The sequence below is a fragment of the Stenella coeruleoalba genome (assembly GCF_951394435.1).
Source record: "Stenella coeruleoalba genome assembly, chromosome: 21".
NCBI lineage: Eukaryota > Metazoa > Chordata > Mammalia > Artiodactyla > Delphinidae > Stenella > Stenella coeruleoalba.
In genome coordinates, this window is record NC_137167.1 from 3,217,909 (window position 1) to 3,235,700 (window position 17,792).

The window sequence follows — 17,792 nt, forward strand, 5'->3', positions numbered from 1 at the left end:
CAAAGGACAAAAAGCCCATCTGCTAAGAGGAGAATTTGAGTAACATCTTAAAGTGACATATCTGAGGCACCCAGCCCAATGCCCGGTCTAAGTTTGGTGCTAAATAAATGATCGTTCCTTTTTCGTTCCCACAAGAGATAGGAGGCCAATAGAATTTTGAGGGAAACCGTTAGTCTGAAGTCTGCACAATTGCCAAGTGTACAGTTTCTGTGATGATGTCATGGAATGTTTTGATAGGAGGTCCCTGAGAGACCATCTTAGGCTCTGACTCCTTTCCCCCAGCTTTATTGAAGTATAGTTGATGAATAAAAAGTGTGTATGTTTAAGGCGTACAATGTGATGATTTAACATATGTTCCATTGCGAAATGCTCACCACAATCAGCCCAACACATCGTCACTCAGTTACCGCGTGTGTGTGTGTGTGATGGAGAGGTGGTAAGAACACTTGAGGTCTATTTTCGTAGCAAATGTCAAGAATACGATAACTGTAGTCACCGCCGTACTGTACATTAGATCACCAGAACTTGTTCATCTGGTGACTGTAAGTTTGTACCCTTCAACCGACATCTTCCCGTTACCCACACCCCAGCTCCTAGCAACTACCGTCCTGCGCTCTGCTTCTATGAGTTTGACCTTTTTAGATTCCACACAAAAGTGAGATCATACAGTATTTGTCTTTCTCTGGCTTATTTCACTCAGCATAATGTCTTCCAGGTTCATCCATGTTGTCGCAGATGGCAGGATTTCCTTCTTTCTCACGGCTGAATAATATTCCATCACATATATGTATATGTATATTACAACTTCTTTATTCATTCATCCATCGATGGACACCAGGTTGTTTCCATATCGTGTGAATAATGCTGCAATGAACGTAGGAATTCAGATATCTCTCTGAGAAATTGATTTCATTTCCTTTGGATATATTCCCAGAAGTGAGATTGTTAGATCATATGGTCGTTCTATTTTTGAATTTTTTGAGGAACCTTTAAACTGTTCTCCATAGTGGCTGCAGCAATTTACATTCCAAACAATGCACAAGGGTTCCCTTTTTTCCACGTCCTCACCAACACTTCTTACCTCTTTTCTTCTTATAATACCACCTTAACAGGTGTGAGGTGATAGCTCATTGTGGTCTGATCTGCATTTCCCTGATGATTAGTGGTGCTGAGCCCCTTTGCATATACCCATTGGCCGTCTGTGTCTTTGGAAAAATGTCTGTGCAGGTCCTATTTTTCAACTGGGATGTATTTATTTGCTATTGAGTTTTATGAGTTTCTTACATATTTTGGATATAAACCCCTTTCCAGATACATGGTTTGCAAATATTTCCCCCCATTCTGTAGGTTGCCTTTTCATTTTGTTGCTAACTCCCCTTTAACCAACACCAAAATCTGACCAGAAGGCCTAACTCATCAGAATGTTACTGACACTAAACTTATAGAGGAAAGAAGCAAATGATAAGAAAACCAGTTTGTGACAAGGATGTATAAATAAACATAGAACCGTCTAGACAGCATCCTGTGTTCAGTATTTGTTCTTCTCATTCTCAGACAGCTAATCTCTAGTCCTGGAGGGTGATTCCTAAACTCAGAAGGACGAGGCATTAGAAGTCAGACAGAACCAAATCAATCCTGTTCTCTGTGAGGCGCACTTTACCAGGACTCCTATTCTACAATGTTTTCTGGTAACAAGGTTAAGCCCTGATGAGCTAGAGATCTCAGTGAATCAGAATACACTGGTCGGGACCTGGCAGGTGCTTTACCTACAGCTGGAGCTCAGGAGACGTGTGTTTGTTCCCCTCAGGACCGGGGCTGGGAAAAGATGCACTACAAAGGTACACTAAGCACATCACAGTTTTCTGTCCCCTCCCGGTGCTGTCTGCCCAACACCCCCATCCTGCTTCTCTCGTTCCTGCACGAGAAGAGATGTAGGGTGTCAGGAAATGGGCTGACTCATCTGACATCAGATTGAGTCCTTTTTATCTGCCCTTTTGGTTGACCTTAGTCTCTGATATTGGGAACGACCATGTTATGTTTATGAAGGTTTTCATTTCACAGAAGACACTTGGACTGCAGGGGACTCTGGTGATTTAAAGGTCCGGTGTGAGTGGCTGCCTGATAGCTCTTTGTTTTCCACAATCCTTTGACTAGAAAAAGAAATCAGAGTGTGTTTTAAACATGCTGCCCCGCGAGGGACAGGGATTCCTTCACTTTGGGCTGTGTCTCTGGTGGTATGTATTCACACTTTGCTTCAGAGGTAGGTTTTATTTCTGCTTGTTCTCATATTCCCTTTTTAGCTACGTGTATTTCCTGGTATTATTTTCCTCCTTTTCTAGTCGTGCTTGACTGAGCAGAGATGAGATATGCTATGGATCAATATGTAGAGTGTCTGCACAGGAATTGCTCCTCTTATAACTGCTAATTAATCTATTCATTTTTAGTTGGCTGGCTTAACATGTAAAATGAGATTTCGGGGGGATGGGATGGGGAGGACAAGGAAACATTGTAAACCATGTTTTGTTTTATTTTCCCAATGAAAAATAGGCAAAAATAACAATGGTACAGTTTTCTCTCCATCTCCACTATGGATGTATTCAAGTTCTTTACCTGTATTTAATATTTTTTCAAAACTGTGGTTTATTAGCTGATACTATTCCTCAGTCTGTGAACCCTTCCATTTTGCAGGTAATCATCTTCATTTTGGGAAATGTGTCCTAAGAGTAAGATCATTCATTTTCAAAGTTAAGGCTTAGAAACGGACAGCTGCTGCTCTGTCCATGTCCACAAAGCCACATTTCCACGTGCTGTCGGCTTTGCAGGGACTTGCTTGTCAAGACTCAAGGAGGGTTTATCTGAAATGTCTCAAAGGAAAAGAAAAACCTCAAAGGAGGAAAATGGGTAACAGGAGGATTTTTTAATTATCTGTTTTATGTAGCAATATTTCTATCTTTATTAATTAGGATGGCAGAAAATGATGTTTTACATCTAAAATTGCCCTTTCCTGCTGAAATCTCAGTGTTTCCAAATGCATCTGTCAAACAACATTTTTTATTTAGTAATATAACAGCTATCTTTTCCTTTGTTTTTGCCTAATGAGTTGTTCAGCCCCTTAAATTCTTTTTCTTTCAGGGTATAAATCCCTTTGGGAAATTTATAGAATAGTATTTCAGGTATCAAATTTGAATTCTATAAGGAAAAATATAGAGGGGGCCTTAATGAGATGAATTATGTCAAATGAAAGCAAGTAACCTACATTTAGTGCATTCTTGGGAAAATACAAAGAGACATGCGTTACATTATTGTCTAAATTTAATGACTGAAAGTGCTATTGTTTAAGAACTTTGGGGATTCTATAAAAAATATTTTAAGTAAATTTTCCTTAAAAACTTTGCACTCTCACACATCTCCAAGAACTGAAATTCAAAGTTGATTTTAAAAAGGAGGAGGGCTTAAGACCTTAATGAAATTACTAGTTATTTAAGTTTGATTGAAGAAGGTTGCCCAGCTACACACCCTGCTGGTTGTAGAAACAGAGACCAGTCAGATCGGTATTTTGACAAGAAAGGGCAGGACTTCTCTTTAATTACCGGATCAGTAAGACGGAGAGTTCTGTTCAGTGACACAACTGAACAGCTCAAGCCTGTGTCTACCTATCCCTTTACACTGTGCTGCCGTAGACTTTAGAAGTGCTCTTACCAACATCGTTTGGTTTGCTAGCGCACTAGTCCTGAGATGCCGGCATTACTCTTTTCATCTCGGTGGTGAAGGGGAGTAGCATGGCCAGGAGGGGCAGGTGCAGTGGTGCTGGGGGAAGCTGGTGTCCTGCACCCGCCTTCCCGGATGGAAGCCCCTGGAACCTCCCCACCAGCCAGCATCCTTTCTGCTTCTCTAACCCCTCTCTCTGTATGGTGCCGCAGGATGTGCAGGCTGTGCGTCCGAGGAGAGGCTCTTTCACAAACTGTTTGCTCATTATAACCAGTTCATCAGGCCCGTGGAAAACGTTTCTGACCCAGTCACTGTGCATTTTGAAGTGGCCATCACACAGCTGGCCGACGTGGTAAGTGCAGGGTGGGCACCACGAGGCCTCAGAGGCCCCAACTCTGAAGGGTCCAAGCAATTCCCACTCACTGCACTGGGTAAATAAAGGGATTTTTGAACACAAACAGGCAAAAATCTACAGAGTGCTGCCCTTCAAAGCCAGCCCGTTGGGAGGGATCCACTCTTCCCAGGGTTGCTGTCATTATTCTCCTTAAGGCGATGTTTTTCTGGAAATGCTCTCAGAACCAGTTTATGAAACAAAGAAGCGCAGGGGCATTTGAAGGGGGAATACAAAGGGAGCTAACTTCATTGTGCACCTATTACGCACCAGAGTCCACACTTAGTGGCTGTCATCTGCATTTTACAGCTGGGGAGAGGAAATCTCAGATAAGAAACTTTCCCAACGTCATACAGTTACAGATGGTGGCACTGGGGTTCAATCAACACTGTTCAACCCCAAAGCTCATGCTCTTTTGACTCCGTATAAGAAGAATTGCTTTAAGTCTCCTTTGTTATAGAAGAAAGAGAAAATTCACCTTGTTTCACATAGGGTTCCATCCAGCCCTGAAAATCTGATGGGAATTTGGAGATCTTAGTTTAATTTATTGCTACCCTGTTTAAGGGGCAAAGAGGACTAGAGTTCTTTCTTTTGAATAATCTTCACACCCTAGTTGCTGAGAGAGGAGGTGTGGGACCCGATACCCTAACAGAGGACAGGGTTCTGGGCTTCAAGGCATGGCAGGGCGCAGGCTGGTCTGAGGCACTGGACTTGGACCAAGTTCCAGGAATAGGCAGGCTCAGGACGTAAGGGGTAAGGGACGTCCCGAGCATCTCTGAGACAATGGTGCACAGACCGAGGGAGCAGCCCAGACCCTGGACGGAGGCAGGGGGTGCCTCCTTCCTCTCAGCTTTGCCTGGAGAAACAGTGGTGGCTCCAGGTGCACCTGGGGGAAGACCTCAGTTATGGATATGAAGTCCGGGCTCACCATGTTTCTCCAGTCCGTGTTTCCCAGTGGACTGGGCTGACCCTGACCTGATCCTCTAGCTTCTGGCCCAAGCTGGAAGTGTGTATATGCTGATAAATACTGGTTTAAAAAAAAGTAAGCCAGACATTTTATCTCACTTAAATGGGCCCACTAATTCCTTTAATAAACATTTATTTAGTACCTATTCTGATCCCGCCTCCCCTCTCCCCTCAAATAACTTAGCACTGGTTACTGGTCTCCTACCAGGCTGGAAGCCACACTTGGTATGAATCGGGCTGTTATGAATGGAGAACTGGACTGAGTGACCCCTAAAGTTTGTGATACATCATCACTTCAAATCCATGATCTATACACCCTTTCAGGACATTGTTCTGAAGATGGTGGGTGGAGGATTGCTAAATACAGATTTTGGTATTTGCATTTGGCCGCTATCAGAGATTGAAAAACACACACATGCTCTCTCAGCTTATATAAAACAAGTTTATTTCTTTCTTATGTAATAGAAATCTAAAGATTAACAGCCCAGGTTAATACCAGGTGGCTTCGTGGTAGTGGTTGCATCACGGTGTTTGGTTGCCCAGGTTGTGCACTGCACAACTCCTGAGGATGTTAATCACATGAGCTATGATGCTAAAAGCATAAACTGTGACAGGGACCAAGGTTCCTTCTATCTTTCTATGTCACCATCCTTAGCATGTGATTTCTTCCCTCAGTGTTGCCTTGTGGTCCAGGATAACTGCTGATTTTCACTCATCATATTCACATTCTTGGCAAGAAGCAGGAGCAAGAGAGAAAGGGACACATACCAGACATCTGTGACTTCCTTAAGGAGTTTTATTAGAAGTCCTACTGACAGCTTCTGCTTCCTAGCTCATTGACCACCACTAGCTGCAAGAGAGTCTTGAGAAATGTAGTTTTTTAACTGAAATTTTATTTATTGAAATAATCATAGATTCACTTGCAGTAAGAAATAATAGAGCCCTTGTATACTTTCTTTGACCAATGGCAACAACTACTGTATCTTTCATTGCTAAAATTTTGTCGTTTCAGGAAAGCTATACATAAATGGAATCACACAGTATGTAACCTTGTGGACTGGCTTTTCCACTCAGCATAATTCTTTAGAGATTCATCCAAGTTGTTGCTTGTATCAATAGTTCATTTCTTCATTTTTTTCTTCCAGTTTTATTGAGATATATTTGACATACAACACTGTATAAGTAAGGTGTGCAGAATAGTGGTTTGACTTCATGCATACATCACGCAGTGGTTGCCACAATAAGTTTGGTGAGTCATTTCTTCTTACTGTGAGTAGTATTCCATGGTATTGATGGAGCACACTTTGATTGACCTTTCATTGGTTGAAGAACATTTGGGCTGGTTCCAGTTTTGGTCTTTTACAAATAAAGCTGCTATGAACATTTGTGTACAGGTTTTTGGGTGAACATTAATCGTTATTTCTCTGGGATAAATGCCCAGGGGTGCAATTCCTGGGTCATGTGGTAGTTGTGTGTTAGTTTTAAAAGAAACTGCCAAAATGCTTTCCAGAATGGCTGTACCCTTTTACATTCCCACCAGCAATATGTGAGGGACCAGTTTACCTACAGCTTTGCCAGTATTTGGTATTGTCACTGTTTTTTATTTGAGCTATATTAGGTATGAAACGATATCTCATTGTGGTTTTAATTTGCATTTCCCTAATGATTAATGATATAAAACCTCTTTTCATGTGCTTATCTGTAATCTGCATATCCTCTAAGGTGAAATGTTTGCTCACGTCCTTAAGCCCATTTTCCGTTGGATTGTTTGTTTTTACTATTTAGTGTTGAGAGTTCTGGCTATATTCTAGATGCAAGTGCTTTGCCAGTTTTGCGGTTTGCAAATATTTTAGCCCAGTTTGTAGCTTATCTTTTCTTCCTCTTCACATGGGCTTTCACATGAGGTTTTTAATTTTGATGCGGTCCAATTTATCAATTTTTCCTTTTATATGTCATGCTTTTGGCATCAAGCCTAGTAATTCTTTGCCTTATCCCAGATCCTATAGGTTTTCTCCTATGTTTTTCTAAAAGTTTTATTTATGTCTTATGTTTAAGACTGTGATCCATTTTGAGGTAATTTTTATATAAGATATGAGACCTAGATTTTTTTTTTTAGACCTGTGGGTGTCCAATTGCTCCAGCACTATTTGTTGAAAAGGCAATCCTTTCCCCACTGAATTGGTTTTGCACCTTTGTGAAAAATCAGTTGAACATATTTGTGTGGGTCTATTTCTAGGTCCTCTATTCTGTTTCATTGATCAGTGTGACTATCCCTCCACCAACACTGCACTCTCTTGATGACTGTAGCTGTAGAGTAAGACTTAATATTGGCTAGAGTGATTCCTGCCACTTTGTTCTTCTTTGTCAAGATTGTCCTAGCTATTCTGCGGCCTATGCCTAGAATAAGCTGCCTATGTCCACAAAAAGCATTGCCCTGATTTTGATAGGAACTGCATTAAACCTGCAGATAAGTTTGGGGAGAAGTGACATCTTTACTCTGTTGAGTCTTCCAGTCCATGAATGCGGGATGTTTCTCCATTTATTTAGCTCTTCTTCCTTCAGGATTTTGCAATTTTCAGTACACAGATCCCATACATGTATTGTTACATGTATACGTAAGTATTTTGTTTTATCTGGGAGTGACTGAAAATAGTATTATGCTTTTTTTTTTTTAAACCCCACATTTGTTTATTTATTTATTTTTGGCTGTGTTGGGTCTTCGTTTCTGTGCGAGGGCTTTCTCTAGTTGTGGCAAGCGGGCGCCACTCTTCATCGTGGTGCACGGACCTCTCACTATCGCGGCCTCTCTTGCTGTGGAGCACAGGCTCCAGACGCGCAGGCTCAGTAGTTGTGGCTCACGGGCCTAGTTGCTCCGCGGCATGTGGGATCTTCTCAGACCAGGGCTCGAACCCGTGTCCCCTGCATTAGCAGGCAGATTCTCAACCACTGCGCCACCAGGGAAGCCCTATTATGCTTTTAATTTTGGTTTCTCCATGCTCATTGTTAGTATATAGAATTTTAAGACTTTTGTATATTGATCTTGTATCCTAAGATCTTGCTGAACTCACTTAGTTTCAGCATTTTTATAGATTCCATGGGATTTTCTTTGTAGGCAACCTTATAATCTGCAAATAGAGATAGTTTTATTTCTTCCTTTCCAGTCTATGCCTTTTCCCCCTTTTTCTTGCTTCATTTCAGTGGCTAGAACTTCCAGTACTATGCTGAGTAAGAGTGGCGACAACAGACATCCTTGTCCTTTTCCCAGTCTTAAGAAAAAAGCATTCAGTCTTTCACCATTTGGTATAAAGTTAGGTGTAGCTGTTTTGTAGATGCTCTTATCAAGTTGAGGAAATTTCCCTTTATTCCTAGTTTCACAGAGTTTTTAATCATGAATTGATGTTGAGTTTTGTCAAAAACTTTTTCTTGGGCTTCCCTGGTGGCGCAGTGGTTGAGAGTCCGCCTGCCGATGCAGGGGACATGGGTTCGTGCCCCGGTCCGGGAGGATCCCATATGTCGCGGAGCGGCTGGGCCCGTGAGCCATGGCCGCTGGGCCTGCGCGTCCGGAGCCTGTGCTCCACAACGGGAGAGGCCACAAGAGTGAGAGGCCCGCGTACCGCCAAAACAAAAACAAACAAACAAAAAAAACAAAAAACTTTTTCTCCATCAATTGATATGATCACATGGTTTTTCTTCTTTAGTTTGTTGATATGGTAAATTACATTGATTAAGTTTTGAATGTTGAACCAGTCTTGTATCCCACTTAGTCATGGTGTATAACTTTTTATACATTGTTGGATTCAGTTTGCTAATATTTTGTTAATGATTTTTGCATCTAAGTTCATGAAAGATATTGATCTGTCATTTTCTTTTTTCATAATGTCTTTGGGTTTGTGTCAGGATAATATTAGCTTCACATAAAGGATTTGGAGTTGTTTCCTCCTCTTCTATTTTCTGGAAGAAATTGTGGAAAGTTGGTATTGATTTTTCTTTACATATTTGGTAGAATTCTTCAGGGAAACCTACTGGGCCTGGAGATTTCTTTTCCAGCAGCTTTTTAATTATAAACTCAATTCTTAAATGGCTATAGGGTATTCAGACTGTCTATTTATATCACTTTTCAGATTCTTTTCCCTTATTGTTTATTACAAAATATTAAGTATATTTCCCTGTGCTATACAGTAGGTCCTTGTTAGTTAGTTTGTGTTTGTGGTTTTTGAGGAATGGGCCTATTTCTTTTAAATTGACAAATTTATGATAAAATTAAAGTTGCTCATGGTATTATCTAACTTTTTAATGGCTATAGGATCTGTAATGATAGCTCCTGTTTCATTCCTGATATTGGTGGTTTGTGTCTTCTCTCTTTTTATTTTTGTCAGTCTGGCTAAAGGTTTATCAATTTTGTTATTTTTCCCCCAAAGAATCAGCCTTTTGTTTCATTGATATTCTTTATTGTTTTCCTTTTCAACTTTATTGATTTCTGTTTTATCTTTATTTTTCCTTCCTTGTACTTGCTTTGGGTTTATTTTGTGCTTGTTTTCCTAATTTCTTGAGGTAGAAACTTGTGTTATTGACTTGAGAGTTTTTCTCATTTCTAACGTAAGCATTTAGCTATAAATTTTCTTCTCAGCACTTTTATTAGCTATGTCCCTCATATTTTGATATATTGTATTTTTGTTCCCATTCAGCTCTATGCGTTTTAAAGAATTTCCTTTGAGACATTCTCTTTGATCCATGGATTATTTAGCAGTTCAGTTTCCATGGGTTTAGAGATTTTCCTGTTGTCTTTTGGTTATTGATTTCTAGTTTGATTCCATTATGGTCAGAAACACACTATGATTCCAATTCTTTTAAATTTGTTGAGGTTTGTTTCATAGCCTATGATAAGGATATGCTCTGCGTTGGTTAATATTATATGCATACTTGAAAAAATGTGTATTCTGGTGTGTTTGAGTGGAGTATCTCTATGTGTCAATTAAATTCTGCTGGTTGATTATGTTGTTCAGATTTTCCCTATTTTTGCTGATTCTGTTGAGTTTACTGAGTTCTGTTGGTCGCTGAGAGAGGGATATTGAAGTCTCTAACTGTAATTGGGGATTTGTCTGTTTTTTCTTTCAGCTCTATCAGTTTTTGTTCCATATAATTTGAGACTCTGCTGTTTGGTGCATATATGGTCAGGATCATTGTGTCTTCCTGGTGGATTGATCCTTCTTTCATTATGTAATGTCCCTCTTTGTCTTTAGTAATTTTTTCCCTCTGCATCTGCTTTGTCCAGTATTAATACAGCAATTCTTATTGGTGTATTAGAGTCTACTTGTCCTCATGTGGGGCACCAGAAGTCCCTATGGGCCATATTCATTGTTGTCACTGAGCCATGGTGAGGTCTGGGAGTGACTGTGATGCAGTACAGCCCAGATGCACAATTACCAACTCCCTTCTAGAAGACTGTAGGCCGTCTGCTGCTGTTTGGGCCTCAGGCTTGGCCTTAGAGCACCAGAGAGCTCTACATGGAAGGGTGTTTGCTGCTGCATAGAATGAACTTGGCCACAAAGTCTAATGAGAGGATGATCTTCAGAGTAAGTGTAGTTCCACTGTCCCCCTCATGGAGCCAGGACAAAGGCCCTGCCCAGTGTTTTCGATGGCCTGGCATATCTGACATGACAAACATGAAGGCTTTGAAAATGTAGCCCACCTGGCCTTTCTGATCTCAGTCTCTGAGTCTGTTGCTGCTCTCCAGAATCTAGTCCATTTGAGATTGTAACTCCAATCCTTTAATTGAACCAGGTGTCAACTACTTTATTTTCCCAAGAAGGGGACGCAGGGTGATGGTCCCAGGAACGTGGGATTGTACTGTGGGTCTCTGGTCTCCTTCAGCTGGGCTGTCTGATAGCAGTTCCCATGACCATAGGTGCAATCTGGCATTGGATGGAGAATGCGACTTTCCAGACCCGGTCCTGACCCATAAACTTGGCTGACACCTCTGAGGGTGTCCATCCACCATGAAGCAGGTCCACACCACATGGAGGTTCACCAGGCTGTGGAAGTATAGATGGGGAGGCAGGAATACTGTTGGGATGATATTGCCAAATGATTTTAATTCTCAGAATACAACGTTCTAGTTCATAGTGTGCACTAGTTCTTTAAACAGTGTATTAGTGGACAGAGAGGAAGCAGTTATTGGAAGATGCTTATGACTGTTACCTCCAAGACATTTCTGGACTGCTAGAGCTAGTCCATTCCTGACTGACAGCCAATGGATTTATTGACATGGCCCCTGCTTGAATCTGCTGGTCACAAGGTATGAGCAGAAGACACTGTCCTTAGACTTGGGTAATTGTAAAGTCATGGATAAGTAATAGTCCATTTCTTTGCTTGCCCTGACCAATAGAAAACCATGAATGTAACTCCTTTTGTTGACCTTTTAAAACCCTGGGGCTTATCATGACTTGACACAAATCCCTTTGAAGGAGGAAGCTGGTGAGGTCTCCAGGTAGCGTTTTCTGGGGGGCATGGAGAACTGCAGAGCAGCAAACCAGAGTGGGCTGGTGTCCAGCCCTGGCCACAGCTTCCTCAGCCAGTGTGAGGTGTTTACTCTCGAAGGTGCTCATGTGTCTGGGGAAACAAGGTTGGTAAGTTTTGGGAACCCACTGCCGGCCACTGTGTGACCATCAATAGCCTCCAAGTGTTGCGCTCTGAGACTGCTGAAGGTTCTGGACGTGTCTTCAGTAGCTGCTCCACTGAGAGGTGGCAGCTGATTAGGAACATATTATATTTGGCATGTCATCCTGGAATGCTTTTATTCAAGAGACCCAGGACTCTTTGCAGGTCATTTAGGTACCTGCTTAAACCACCTCCTAAGACAAACCTTTCTGGATCATCCTGTCTAAAAGAGACGTGTGTGCGTGTGTGTGCAGACACACACACCACTCAATCCCTCTTTATTTTTTTGCATGGGACTTATCACTATCTTACATTATACCATGTATGTATTATTGATTTTCTGTCTCCCCAGCTAATAGCTTAGGCACATGTAGGTAGGGATATTTTCCATCCTGATTACTTCTGTAGCCCCAGCATTTATAGAGCGCACAGTAGGCACTCAATAAATACTTGTTAATGAATGATTGAAGCAATCGGCAGTGGTGTGTGTGGGAGCAGTGCCCTGGGGAATGGCAGGTTCCAGCTGGAGAACTCCATGGTGAGCTGAGGCTGACACCTTGAGGGGCAGTGGGGCTCAGGACTCAGGACCTAGAGGGTGCTGGGGCACAGCTGAGGAAGAAGATAGCAAAAGCAATGATACCCATCGCCATCTGCAGGACTTCCCCTCCCTCCCTCCCACTCTCTCTTCTCTCCCTTCTTTCCTTTTATGGGATCAGAAATGTTTATGGGCTGCAGTGGTCAGAAAGGCTTCACAGAAGTGGGACTTCAATCAGATTTGAAAGACAGTCATAAAGCCACATTTCAAAGTCAACAGGGTTGGGACCAGTGTGGAAATATTGTATTTTGGGCCTTTTATAAATTGCCTTTTCAGTCTGCTTTTTTTCCCTCCGTTAGCATGAATAACTCAGATTGGCTATTTTTAGTTGTAATTTTTGCTCTAAGATTCACTTCTATTAGCAAGTACATTTGAGGCTAAAAAATATTGTTTCTTCTTCCCAGGATGAAGTAAACCAGATCATGGAAACCAATCTGTGGCTACGTCACGTACGTGTCTATGTCACACGTTCTTCTCTTGGAATTGTGTCACACTTGTGTGTCAGTTTAACAACGTCAAATGGATAAAATCCACTAGCACTCCCTCTTTGCATCTCCAGCTTATGATAGAGCATAAAATATTAACTAGCTCCAAAGCCCAAAGTTCAATCTGGTAACGGCTGGCTGGGTGGAGGCTTCATGCTGCAGAACTTAGTGACAGAGTTCTCTCTGACTCTGCTTCGGTGGTTTCTGCTCTCAAGTCTCCTATTTTTGTCTGAATCTCGAGCTCCAGAGCCAGATTCTTGACCACTCTTTGATCCTGCTCTGGGTTAGATTCCCACCGTCTGGTTTTATCAGTCATACCATCTTGTTCTTCCTTCCTGTCTCAATCTTTTATGCAGATTTTGTAACAAACCCATCATCATACACTTGAATTATCTTTTTAATACTAGAAATGGATTGCTACTAGAGATGGAACACAGTCCATGGAATATGGAAGCTGAGCCTGTAAACTTGGCTAGCTAATTAATAATCAATAGATACTTATCTAATATCTATATTTACCCCAAATCAGCTCAGCTACCTTGTTCCCCATGGATTTAATCTTCCAACTTTTGGTAGGAAACCAACTCTTTAAATAAGAAAATTTTCAAAAAGTTGTTGAACCAACATAGAATTAACATTGGAAGAAAGTCGAGAATTTTTAAAAACTGACTTCTATTCCCTTTAGATGTGGAATGATTATAAATTGCGCTGGGACCCAGTGGAATACGATGGCATTGAGACTCTTCGCGTTCCTGCGGAGAAGATCTGGAAGCCTGACATTGTTCTCTACAACAAGTATGGGCATCTGACAGCCAGTGTCTTTCCAAAGTTGCCTTTGGTACAGGCTGACCCAAAGCACAGAGGGTGTTACTAATGGTGTCTGGTTTACTTTGCAGTGCTGTCGGCAACTTCCAAGTCAAAGGCAAGACAAAAGCTCTTCTTAAATATGATGGTATGATAACCTGGACTCCACCAGCTATTTTTAAGAGCTCCTGTCCTATGGATATCACTTTTTTCCCTTTCGATCATCAAAACTGTTCCCTGAAATTTGGTTCCTGGACCTATGACAAAGCTGAAATTGATCTTCTAATCATTGGCTCTAAAGTGGACATGGATGAATTTTGGGAAAACAGTGAATGGGAAATTGTCGATGCTTCTGGCTACAAGCATGACATAAAATACAACTGTTGTGAAGAGATATACACAGACATAACCTATTCTTTTTACATTAGAAGATTGCCGATGTTTTACACCATTAATCTGATCATCCCCTGTCTCTTTGTTTCATTTCTAACTGTGTTGGTTTTCTACCTTCCTTCTGACTGTGGTGAAAAAGTGACGCTTTGCATTTCAGTTCTGCTTTCCCTGACAGTGTTTTTGCTGGTGATCACAGAAACCATCCCATCTACGTCTCTCGTGATCCCCTTGGTGGGCAAGTACCTGCTGTTCACCATGATCTTCATCACCTTGTCCATCGTGGTGACGGTGTTTGTGTTGAACACCCACTACCGCACCCCGACCACACATACCATGCCCACGTGGGTGAAGGCAGTCTTCCTCCGGCTCTTACCCCAGATCCTGATGATGAGGAGGCCTCTGGACAAGAGGAAGGGGACAAGATATGACAAAAACCCCGAAGGCTTCTCTGGCAGGCCAGCCAAAGTCAAGTTCGATCGTCGCAGAGAGCCCAAACTTCTTAAAGAATGCTGCCACTGTCGTAAGTCCAGGGAGATCGCCACCAGCAAGAGACGGTTAAGTCATCAGCCTTTACAACGGACGACTGAAAATTTGGAGCCCTCACCTGAAGTCGAAGATGTAATTGATAGTGTTCAATTCATAGCAGAAAACATGAAGAACCAAAATGAAATAAAGGAGGTAAATGTATGGGTCTTCTAGCCTGTTCACCCGCAGCAGGCCTGGGGGCCCTGCATAGACATGTCAGATCTTCAATGTGAGTTCTGTTTGCAAGACGGTCAGGGAGTGGTGCCCTAAAAGCCAGTCCTGTGATGATGCAGTTATGGGTGAACCGCCCTGCGGAGGGGGTGGGGTAAGGTGTAGCCTCAGAGCAAATCTCTGCCTCCAGAAATGTCAACTCAAGTAAAATCTGGTTAAAATAAACACTCAGGGCAACCTTGGTTTATTAAACTGAGAGCCCCTGCGTAAGGAAGGGTGGGAGAGGGAAAAGCCGGCTGAGGGGCAGGAGGAAAGCCTGCAGGGCTGGTCACAGTCTGGGAGCCTGGGAGGAAGGTGGTGTGAGCCTCCGGCAGCTCCAATCCCACTTACTCCACTTGACGGGGATCCAGGTGCTGATTGAATGAACCTCAGGGTTATTTTTAGCATCAACACAGTCCGCTTCTGTGGCCCAGAGTCTAACTATAGCAGCTCGGACCTCCTCATCCTCCAGAGAGAGAGAGCTCAAGAACTTTATGCCAATTTTCCATACCATCAGGATGACTAGCTGGGGGGCCTCTGAAAACTCCTGCCGCCAGGGGTCTGGGTCTGACCTGATGGCAGTAGCCATCATCCTTATCTCCTAATGAAAGGACATTGCAGGCCTGAAGTCCACCCATTGGTGCTGAGGCGGACATGGGCTGCATGTCACACAGGTCAGGGAGGGGGTACATCGGGGCCAGGTGAGCCTAGGACTCCCCTCTGTTGTGACACCTTCGTCAAACTAGGGGACAGTTGCTGCTGAATTGATCACCACCAGGTAGGGCTCTTGGAGGTCGGGAACAGGAAGGACATGAGAGATGTAACGAGCTCTCCCTGACCAGCGTGATCCCGAGTTCTAGAGGGCCACCTATTCCTGATGGGGGGGGGGCCCATCACATCGCACATCCTACACCCCCTGCCTCAAACCCATTTCCCAGACTTGCCAAGGAGTCAGACTGTCCCGTGGTGTCCATGACAAGAGTGGATGAGAAATGTCACCTGTCCTATTAATAAAGGACGTTGCAACTGTCAAGCCATCAACCACTGCAGTCACCCCCAGCTGTGCACCCTGAGGGGATTCAGGGTGGAGGAAAGAAGGATGCTGGCCCTAGAGAGCTAAGTTGCATATCAAAGGAATGATTTCCGTGAACCCAGACTCTTGCCTCTTCCCATACATAGAAAAGCGCTAAATTCCTTAACTTGAGATGTCTGGTTTTCTTTAATTAACAGTAATCTTTTTTTAAACGTTTTTAAAATTGAAGTATAGTTGATCTACAATGTTGTACTAATTTCTGCTGCCTAGCAAAGTGACTCAGTTATACACATATATACATTTTTGGGGTATTCTTTTCCATTATGGTTTACCTCAGGAGATTGGATAGGGGGGAACCAGGATATATAGGAGGTTTTGCCACAAAATCCAGGTGGCCAGAACATCAAAGGATTACTGTTGCAGTCAAATGCAACAAAATGCTCTACAACTAATCTTTTGATGTTCCGGCTACCTGGTCTTTGTTGCAAAACTTCCTCTATGCCCTGACTTTTTTTTCCCTTACCTCTTCAGGGCAGTCCCTCAGAGCGATCTGAGAGGCTGCCTCCCGGGCTTGAATTCCTCAGAAAATCCACTGAATAAAACATAATTCTCAACTGTTAGGTTATGCATTTTTTTTTCCAGTCAACGCAGAAGTGGAGCTCTCCGAGCAGCTCTTTCTGGGGTGCTGCCTGCAGTCAGGAGAGGTCCTGTGTGCCCACATAAGCCTGCTCACTCTGCAGCCCGCTGTCCCAGGACTGATGGAGCGCACGCACCCACCCTCTGCAGACAAACGGAAGTTCCCTGTGTGCTACAGAGGAGACACGGGTTAACCAGGATCACGGGGATATTTGCTTTAAAATTGCCAGGAAATCTTCTGTGAAAAGGAAGCAGCTTATTTATGAGACAAAGCTTATCTCCCATGGTTTTGATTTTTTTTTACAGCTGCTTGACTTTTGTCTTTCAGGTAGAGGACGACTGGAAATACGTGGCCATGGTAGTGGACAGGGTGTTCCTGTGGGTGTTTATAATCATCTGCGTGTTTGGAACTGCAGGGCTGTTTCTCCAGCCACTCCTGGGGAACACAGGACATTCGTAAGATGGATTTTCCCTTTATCTTCAGAAACTTACAAGACACTGTGTTTGTTCCATGTTTCCCCCACCACAAGGAAAGGGATAGAAAGCTTCGCACCAAGTCCCCATCTAGATGGAAAAAGAGGACTTTATTGCCAACCAGGAGCCTGGATGCCCTCCCTTGGGGCACAGAGGAGTACTTTATGATCCCAGTGTCTGGGATCTGACACTGGAGCCCAGAGCTGGCAGCACCTGCAGGCTTCTCTTGTCTGTACACGTTTGGCTTCCGGGGACGTGACTGACCCACAGAACAGCAAACCGTGGAATCAAAGTCAAGCCATGCTAAGAGCTTCTTTTGCTTCTCCAGTTTATGGGCTTCTCAGTATAATGACACCTGCCAGACGTGAAACTCTGGAGCTTGGACATGCTGACCTCTGCAGCACCTGTGAACTCGTGTATGCTTGCTTTCTCCTGCACATCTCTGTGATGTAGAGCACACACTGCAGCATTATTCGATACATTATTTAGTAAAAAAGTAACAGCAGGTAGTCAGTCTAACCAACAGGCTGTATTTACTCCCCTTCTAAAAAATCTTATTGAAGTAGAGTTGATTTACAATGTTGTGTTAATTTCTGCTGTACAGACAAGTGACTCAGTTATGCATATATATGCATTCTTCTTCATATTCTTTCCATTTTGGTTTATCACAGGATACTGAATATAGTTCCCTGTGCCACACAGTAGGACCTTGTTGTTTATCCATCCTATATTTACTAGTTTGCATCTGCTAACCCCAAACTCCCAGTCTTTCCCTCCCCCACCCCCCATATTTAATTATCATTCATCTGGCAAGAGACTTGAGTGGTGACATTGCCACAGTCACAGAAGTAGGTTCTGTCCATGCACTTGGAGCTTTGTAGGAAGAGTCATAAACACAGAGATCTCCAGGACCAG

At 42.9% G+C, this 17,792-nt stretch overlaps 1 protein-coding gene across 2 annotated transcripts; it reads left to right on the forward strand.

Annotated features, from left to right (window-relative positions):
• Positions 1-2,181: 2,181 nt before the first annotated feature.
• Positions 2,182-16,863, forward strand: CHRNA6 (cholinergic receptor nicotinic alpha 6 subunit; the record flags this gene model as incomplete). Of its 2 annotated transcripts, XM_079909460.1 has the most annotated exons (6): positions 2,182-2,260; positions 3,921-4,060; positions 12,722-12,766; positions 13,488-13,597; positions 13,699-14,677; positions 16,732-16,863. In XM_079909460.1, the coding sequence occupies 6 exons, from the start codon at positions 2,182-2,184 to the stop codon at positions 16,861-16,863; spliced, it is 1,485 nt and encodes a 494-aa protein (XP_079765586.1). The 2 variants fall into 2 exon arrangements, with proteins under 2 accessions (XP_079765586.1, XP_079765587.1); XM_079909461.1 differs by lacking the exon at positions 12,722-12,766.
• Between the last annotated feature and the right edge of the window lie 929 nt (positions 16,864-17,792).